We start from the raw sequence: 8797 nt of genomic DNA, 5'->3' as shown, positions 1-8797 counted from the left end.
TTTGAATAGAATAGGCCTTGACTGTACATCTCCAGCTGTTCTGTGCTAAACATCACATTGTCATGTTTTCACATGGCTAAGGGCATGTGAAAACAACATTTCTCTGACACATTACGCTTACAAGTATATATATTTACAGTATATCTGTATGGATTTATTTATTTACATTTAGTAAAACCTCTATACATTGAGGGCACACAATAAAGTCACATGATGCACCACAGCTAACCACATTTACATACATGCCACACAGGCTGCACTTGAGCAATGCCACGGACAGGCCTGGCTGCACTTGCTCTTCACACTTGCATGCAATGACATACAGAGCCTGTATCAGCAGCGTTATTAAAGCAACACATAACGATATGAGAGGAGATGTATCTGCATCATAACTCCAATCCCTTTCACATGCACAGTCATTATTTTACACCGAAGGGGGTCACATTCACAAAGCATTTGAAGCTTGCGCCAGATTACTTTTAAACTGAAAAGCTGTCAGTTAAATGATACAGAAAAGCAGCAAGCAGCCCTTAAAGGACCATGCCTCCCACTAAGTTCTGTAACATGAACATGTCGTTTTTGCACTGGCGAAACTGCCTGTTGTGAATCTGTTCCTTTTTTAATACAGTACAATACCATACAATTCAATACAATGCAATACAATACCAGTCAGTACCATGCACAAAACATATCTAAAGTGCCATTAATGTCCAGAATCCTTAACGTTCCTCTATTGTAATCTACAGGGTGAGTGGTGTGTCTACCAGGAGTGCTGGCAAAGGAAACGACCACAGGAAATAGTGCACTGTGAAATTAATTTGCGTTTATGTGCTGGCAAGCTATGGTGACCTAGATATAAGGAGAGGAATTGGGCATGTTTGGTAAGGGTTGTGTCACGCGTTGTCTTTTTTGATTGTCACACTATTTTTAATATGGTTGGTAATACTGGCTCAGTGTCTGCAGTGGAAGCTACCCCAATTGGGTTTGAGGAGCTCAGTGGTTAGATAAAGTGCTGGGCTGCAGTGTTGGAAGCAGTGGGTTTGAGGAGCTCAGTGGTTAGATAAAGTGCTGGGCTGCAGTGTTGGAAGCAGTGGGTTTGAGGAGCTCAGTGGTTAGATAAAGTGCTGGGTTTACTTTAAATCTATTTTAAGTTCAAGACTTCCAATTGCTTCCCTAGTGCTTTCTCCTGTCAGGTGTGGGGTTTTAGTGGAGCTCAGCACTCTTCAGTGGCCGTTCCCCTAATCAGCTCATGGAAAGACTCTCCTGCCTGGTCCTTGATGGAACCACTGTTACCAGAGCACACAGAGGGTTAACCCCAGTAATTTCATTTGCCTCTATTACTCTTTTATTGAAGTTAACAACATCAGTATTATTAAAGAGCTTAATAGCACGTTTTACACAGATTACAGCAGATATCTGCTGGAACTGGAAACTGCCAATGCAAGTCTTAATAAACACTTAGCACCCTTATTGCTGATCTGCTGGCCGTTTGCTGACATGCACTGAATTAATAAATGGGTAATGAAGGCAAATGGGTTATAAAGTGTTACAGCTTAAAGACTTGAAGAAACGCTTTACAAATATGCACCAAAGTTTTCTTACAAAACTAGGTACCCTTATATACTTAGAGTACCTCTCTGAAATGTGCCTTCAGAATGGTGCCATTAGTGTTCTGAATCTAAGTTCAGCATTAGCTTTGTTGTACTGAAGCAGCCCAATACAGACATGTTTTCTAACAATGACAGCCATGTTATTGAGGTTTATGATTAAACTTCAGCCATATAAAGAGATTCATAGTGACCAAGCCTCAAAGTCTAATACAGTAGTGCTGTGTTTGTATCTTCATTGTCTACAGTACCGCACACCTGCTCTCCGAGTGGTTCCACAGATGAAACAGCAAGTCAGCTCTAGAATAAGAACAACACCTTCAGAAGATAGCTGTGATCCGCATACAAGTCACTCGTCAGGAAGAAGGTGACTCTGGTGTGAGAGGCATGGCGGTCCTGCAATGGATGTCACAACGTCCAGTCAGGGCACCATTGAAAACCACAGCTCTCGTTCCCAGTTATGTCATTTCAATAAACCCTCTGAGTTTCCCAGATGCTGCGCTAGGCAGCCAGGTCCTGTTGCTGCACTGCCTTGTCCGGAGTTTCCTGCTGCATGCTGTGCCTGGCCCTGGTGTGGCAAAGCTTGTCGTACAGCTTGTGAACCATTGTCCGGAAGAGCGAGGTGCGGAAGATGATGAAGACCCAGGGATCCACGATGGAGTTCACCGAGAGGAACCGCAGTGCCATCAGGTCCTTGGCTTCATTGTCCTCGCTTGCTTGGGAGAATGCTCCAATGTATGTGCGCACCTGTCAAAGAAAGAAAGAAACACGGTCTCTGAATGCCAGACTCATTCAGCCCTCTGCACTGCAGACTCATTCAGCCCTCTGCTGAAGCACTTCACTGCACTCATTCAGCCCTCTGCTGAAGCACATCACTGCACTCATTCAGCCCTCTGCTGAAGCACTTCACTGCACTCATTCAGCCCTCTGCTGAAGCACATCACTGCACTCATTCAGCCCTCTGCTGAAGCACTTCACTGCACTCATTCAGCCCTCTGCTGAAACACTTCACTGCAGACTCATTCAGCCCTCTGCTGAAGCACTTCACTGCACTCATTCAGCCCTCTGCTGAAACACTTCACTGCAGACTCATTCAGCCCTCTGCTGAAGCACTTCACTGCAGACTCATTCAGCCCTCTGCTGAAGCACTTCACTGCACTCATTCAGCCCTCTGCTGAAACACTTCACTGCACTCATTCAGCCCTCTGCTGAAGCACTTCACTGCAGACTTATTCAGTTTTTAATCAATATTATGCCTGAACATCTCCTCACCGCTGCTACCCACTTAGCGATCAGGCCCCCTGCAGCCCAGCACTTTATCTAACCACTGAGCTACTCAAACCCACTGCCCCCGCTCCCTGCTGTCTGTCAAGCCAGACCTCTCTTTCCACCAACTTCTCACAAACCTGCTTTCGTGACTCCACCTCTGCAGCATGCCCCTATACAGTATATATATTTGTTTGCTGTTGCTGTTGTAGGGTCATGAATCTGGCCTCCTGCTGCTGCCTCACAAAGTCAAAGGGAAAGGCAAGGCTAGCTGGGAGAATGTGTGAGCTGGGGACTGCCTCTCTTAGTGATCTAGAGCTTCGATTCGAAGCGCTTTTCATTTCTCACACCCTGACTTTATGCCGTTGTGCAGAATGTCTTGCGCTGTGTAGAAGAGCAGCTTTGATGAAATGGAATGAAATAACACAAACATCTATGCCCTGATGGGAATTTGAAATGAAGTAACAAAAATCTATCAACCGATGGGAATCTGTACAGACCGCCCCCAGAAATCTCCAGCAACTGCATTAAATATGAGAAGTAGCAGAGATTTGTTAATGGAAGAAACATTTGTTTCAGCCCCTGTTTTTGAAAATAGGGTGGGGCAGGAGGAGACAGCAACCTTAGGGAAAGATAGAAGCATAAAAAAACCACTGGACGTTATGGAGTGTGCTTGCGCGAATGGGAATGGCGTGCCGAGAGTGTGACCACACTGAAGTGCACTGAATGAAGGGAGGGTTATGAGTTACCAGATAAAGTGCACTGATCAGGTGTTCCTGTATTATATTATGGCATGTTATTAATAAATTTTGCTTGTTAGGGGATATAAATAGCTTACCCTGTAGATAGCGGCGACCTTCCAGCCCTGCGTGTCTGCAACTAGCAATTGTAATGAAATACTTTTACAAAAACCTGCCTACTTCACTTCTTCCCGAAAGAAACCATAATAAAAAATAAAACAATTGAAAAGCACGACTCCCGGACTGCATTGATCACTGCTGTGAACTGAGTTCTATGCAGCGGGATGGCTCTGAGATCGGTGCAGTTTGTCACAATGTCTTTGACGATCTCAGATAATAATCCACAGTGTGATTTGCCACGAGAAACGCTAGTTTTAAGGGGTCATTTTTTGTTTATTAACTGTGAACAAGTAGCTTTCTAATATATTAAATATTTCCTTTTTAGGGGTTAGTAAATATAACTTGAACATTATTATTATATTTAGGATTGTTGTTGTTCTGTGTTTTCTCTTTAATAATTCGATGGATCCCTGCTAGTTATTTAGTAGTGAATGGGTATAATGTGCGTGTTTTGGTGCAGAGCCAAGAAACTGCAAACGAGGGTGCAACATTTTAATAAGCGACAAATCTATAATTAAAAATAATAATAAATGAGGATACACTTTATTACACTCACTACTCGTAATTGTATCAACGTTAATACAGATAGGCACTTATAAAAATGTGGGGGTCTTATTTTGGCGTTCTTCGTTCTGCGTTTAATTAGAAAGTAAAGACTTAGACGATTTAAAAGCCTAAATGAGTTGTCTCACATTAAAGCCCCATAAATTAAAGTCATTTCCCCGTAAAACGTAATTAAAAACAGCCACGGAAAAACCACCCAGTTGGTGCACTGCAGCTGACATCCGACAGGCCAGACTGAAGGCTCTCGCTGGCCGGATTTGGCCCGTGCGCCGCCAATTGTAGCAGACAGATGATCCGATTTTATTTATTGAACAAGGGACACGTTAAATAAAGGACACAGGGTTAAACAGGACAGCCAGGGACAGCTCACAACTGTCCCGCCTAGCTGTTTAAAAGAGACACACCGATTTGAAAAAAAAGATTGCTGAAAAGAGAGATGAATCCAGACTTCAAAAGACGCACCGGCAGTTTCATTAGGGGTTTGCTCCTCATATTCTAACCACACTATTTTTTGCTTGCTTGTATCCAGCTATTGCCCTTTAATGGATTTGAATGGTATACTTCGCTTCAAACCAAAAAAAGCAATACTGGGGAGTAGGTGACCGAAGCACAGATATCTCTAGACATGAATCTTTATGTGCGGCAGTAGATGCAGACAGCGATGTAACGAATGCATGCATGCCAAGTTCAGAGCTAGTTAAAGGTGTACCGCGGTGCTTTCGCCGTTGTCTCACTGGAGCGGTAACCCTGCTGGAAACACCAACTGGATACAAGTAGATTTAGAGCGATCCTAACAGGCCCCAATATCAATAGAGAACACGAACCAGGCATCGTGTTATTTTGTGGTATTATAGCGTATTATTTTCTGACATTACACAGGTCAAGTTTTGGGAACTCCTACCACATTCTGACAGTGTTTCCTGTGCAATATTCGGGGGGAGGTCATTGCTTTCTTCATTTTTTTTTTTAAATACAAACTTTTTAAAGCTTCACTATTTATCTTCCCAAGCTTTAGCAGGACTTGGCTGAGCACGGCATGATACATCCGCTGATCTGATGGAGGTTTTAATATAGATTTGTATTTCTGTCGCGCTGTCTATTCCTTCCCTTTGTTGGTAGTAACTAGGGTGTGTAAGAGATCTTAACTGTCCAGCTGGTAACCATAACCCCGCGTTACACACTCTCTACCTGATCCTTCTTACATTCTCCGTGTATATGTGTACGTATGTGTTTCTTAATATACAAATAAACATCAAATAAAATAAAAAAGAAAGGAAATTGTATGTATTTTTAGATTGTAATTTTGGATTAACAAAGTTATGAGGGCATTAATAATAATAATAATAATAATAATAATAATAATAATAATAATAATAATAATAATAATAATGAGATGAATTCATTGTGAAACCTTATACTAGGAAAGTCCCAGATCAGAGAGCGCAGTTAATGGATCTCAAGATGAATCGTGTTATTACAATGCGTGCTTTATGGAGGCTTGTCCTAATGCAGGAAGACAGAACTTGAATAAGAAATAAAACAGAGGATTCACCGCATCTGTATTGTTTACGATTAACTGTATAAATATGCACCATTTTCATCAACAACAACAAAACAAAACATAAACAATTAAGCAGCTACCGTGGAAGTTTTTGTTTTGTTTTACTGAATAATACAATGTCTTCTCCTCACAGTGCAGCTATAGCCGCACTGTCCCGGAAAGAACTACGATAGCACCGAGAGCTTATATTATTACAGCCTAGGAGGCTGGGGTGTGTATGGTGACAGATTGGTGCCAAATTAAGGAACAACTTGTATCGCCCTCCTTGCTAATTGAAAATGAAAAAAAAAATAAAAACGATTGGGCTTCGGGTGGAACTTATTGATGCATAAAATGAATATAAAAAAATCTATAGGCTATGGAAAAAAAATCTTGAATATCAATAATTTTGGAATCGATCTATAGGATAAAACAGTCAAGAAAATAATAAAAAAAAAATGATCCAAAGATCCTCTTAAAAGAACAGGGATAACAGGCTAGCACGAGTTATTGTTGTAACTGCGACGATATCACTTTAGAAGTTTAATGCACTTTGCAAGCACTACAGCGCGTAGAAGACCCAATGCGTGCAACACGAGCTAGTGCGCAGAGCTGAAACCGGGCGAAACTTTCTGTTTGCAACGGCAGTTGAAAAGCATGAGCTGAAATGTTTGTGTTTGGGCTATTGAAACACTGAAATGGTGTAAAGAGGGTGACACCGATGTAAACTGCAGTACTTACAGTGACGGGGACTGAGCAGATTATAAAGATGAAGGTCATGAGCGCCAGCAGGACAAGGTGGTCTATCTCCTCGGCGTGGCCGTTGTGGGCACCCTGGTTCTCGGCTCTCTCGAAAGAGCCGCGCCGTATTTTCTGTTTGCTGGACAGTTTATACATTTTCAGGAGGCTGATCATCACCGAGAGGTTGAACGCCACGATCAAGAGGATGAGCAGCCCCGTCAGTGTTCCGAACAGCACCGAGTACACGTGATGCGGCCGGTTCATGTCGATGTAGCACCAGGTACGCGGGAAATAGGATTTGTACCTGCCGAACTCACTCCATAGGATCAGCGGCAAGACGCAGAACAGCAGGCAAAACAGGTAGATGAACGGGAACATCAGAAGCGCCTTCCTGCGGGTCACATGCCGCTGGTAAAAATAGGGGTGCCCGATGGAGAGCCAGCACTCCACAGCCATTGCAAGCAGGATGAACATTGAACACAAGCCGAAGAAAACCATGAGCGCGCCGAACGCGTTGCACTGCATGCCTTCACCCACGGGCTGCCTTGTACTGTAACAGACCAGGACCATGGGGCTGATCACCAGCTTCCCCAGCAAGTCGGTCCAGACTAAGCCGGTGACCAGCACGTAGAAGACGGAGACGCGGTTGCTATTGTGTTTGTGCAGGTATAAGATGCACAAGGCGATGACGTTGCCCGCCACCCCCATGGCGAACAGCACGGCGCTTGGGACCACGCTGTTGTTTTCACCGATTGATGTCAGATTTGGGCTTGTTACCGAAGAATTGGACACGTTCATCCCTCTCCAGAAAGTGCTGCGCTCACAGGAGGCTGTGGATACCCTATACCTGCTCACACAGGCAGGCTTTAGGGAGAAAAAACAAACAACACAGGAGATGAGCAATAAAAACTGAGCAGTGGTATTGTCTGATGAGTCCGTGGCTATTCTGCTTCTACGTTTTTTTTCCTTCTGATTATCGCTGTGTTTCTGCTCGTATGATGTTCTTCTATGAGGGCTCTGAACCGCGGATCACCTGTCCAGAGCTCTTTGCGCCAAGCCGCTCTCTGCTCATCCGGAACGGTGTCAGACTGCAGGCAGTTTGAGGCGGCTATGACGGGTGGAAGGTCTGGGCTGTGCTTCCACTGCCCCCCTGATCGTTCTGCGTGTGACAGCAGTGAGACGTGAGGGGTATAGCGAGGCTGCACCAGTGTATTCTACAGGAACTTCTGATACAGAGTGCACCAGGTCCCTAGATCACGAGTCAATACCCGTGTTTTCACAACCGCTCAGTAAAAACTAAATCAACAACACTGATAAAGTGTTAAATTTCGGTTTCGAAATAGTTTAGTCAAATCAGCCTTAGGGGTGTGGCTATTTTTAAAACAAATATTGTGCTACATATTTTAAACACATACAATTCAAATGAGCACTAAAATGAATGTGTTTGTTATCTGTTCCATGCGTTTAGTTTGCAGTGTATTATATATATATTATATATATCATATATTATATATCGAATATATATATTAAATATATATATATATATATATATATATATATATATATATATATATAGATAGATAGATAGATAGATAGATAGATAGATAGATAGATAGATAGATAGATAGATAGATAGATAGATAGATAGATACTTTTTTTTTACTTTTTGAAAAAAACTTTATTTAACAATTAAATAGAATACACAAAATCAATATTTATAAAACAGATATTATCAGGAAATCAATTCAGATCCACCCAAGGTGAACAAAACAATACATAAAATACTGTGGACACATAACAATTCACATCACAGATACTCCTCCAGATCACCACCCTTAACAGCACACAACACACTGTCTACACAGCAGACTTCCTCAACACTGCTATATTATAGATAGACAGGCAGACAGACAGACAGAGAGACAGACAGACAGATAGATAGATAGATAGATAGACAGACAGACATTTCAGTTTTAGGTTCAGGTTCGTTTGTTTGGTCTATAATGTTAAACCCGTTTTAGCTGGAATAGGGCCACTCACTGGTTTAAACACACACGTGTTTTGGTTCGGTGGTTAATGGTTCCAGGTAAGGAGAAGCACACATTCCGTGTTCCTGATACAGAAGAGCTGCGCACTCTGCAAGGATCACGGCCAGTTCCGATTACAGTACGAGACCTCGCGGCTCTGTCAGGAACTTCACGCTGCTTGTTTAGAAAAGA

The 8797-nt window shown here is 42.7% G+C and overlaps 1 protein-coding gene across 1 annotated transcript; it reads right to left on the bottom strand.

The window, feature by feature from the left end:
- Positions 1–1074: 1074 nt before the first annotated feature.
- LOC121329507 (prostaglandin D2 receptor-like) lies at positions 1075–7824 on the bottom strand. The gene is made up of 2 exons (XM_041275096.1): positions 6579–7824; positions 1075–2354 (listed from the first exon to the last, which is right to left on the bottom strand). Exons 1-2 carry the CDS (start codon positions 7374–7376, stop codon positions 2109–2111), a joined length of 1044 nt encoding a protein of 347 aa, XP_041131030.1. The 5' UTR covers positions 7377–7824; the 3' UTR covers positions 1075–2108.
- Between the last annotated feature and the right edge of the window lie 973 nt (positions 7825–8797).

This window comes from Polyodon spathula, chromosome 17 (genome assembly GCF_017654505.1).
Source record: "Polyodon spathula isolate WHYD16114869_AA chromosome 17, ASM1765450v1, whole genome shotgun sequence".
NCBI classification, from domain to species: domain Eukaryota; kingdom Metazoa; phylum Chordata; class Actinopteri; order Acipenseriformes; family Polyodontidae; genus Polyodon; species Polyodon spathula.
Note: the sequence above shows the minus strand (reverse complement) of the source record. Positions and strands in the feature narration are given on the sequence as shown.

What these genes read in the sequence shown, in the direction of transcription:
- LOC121329507 (XM_041275096.1), bottom strand. Translation starts at nt 7,376, where the DNA reads ATGAACGTGTCCAATTCTTCGGTAACAAGCCCAAATCTGACATCAATC. An exon ending in TCTGCTCAGTCCCCGTCACT is followed by an intron (nt 2,355 to 6,578) that starts GTAAGTACTGCA and finishes TTTCTTTGACAG; the next exon opens with GTGCGCACATACATTGGAGC.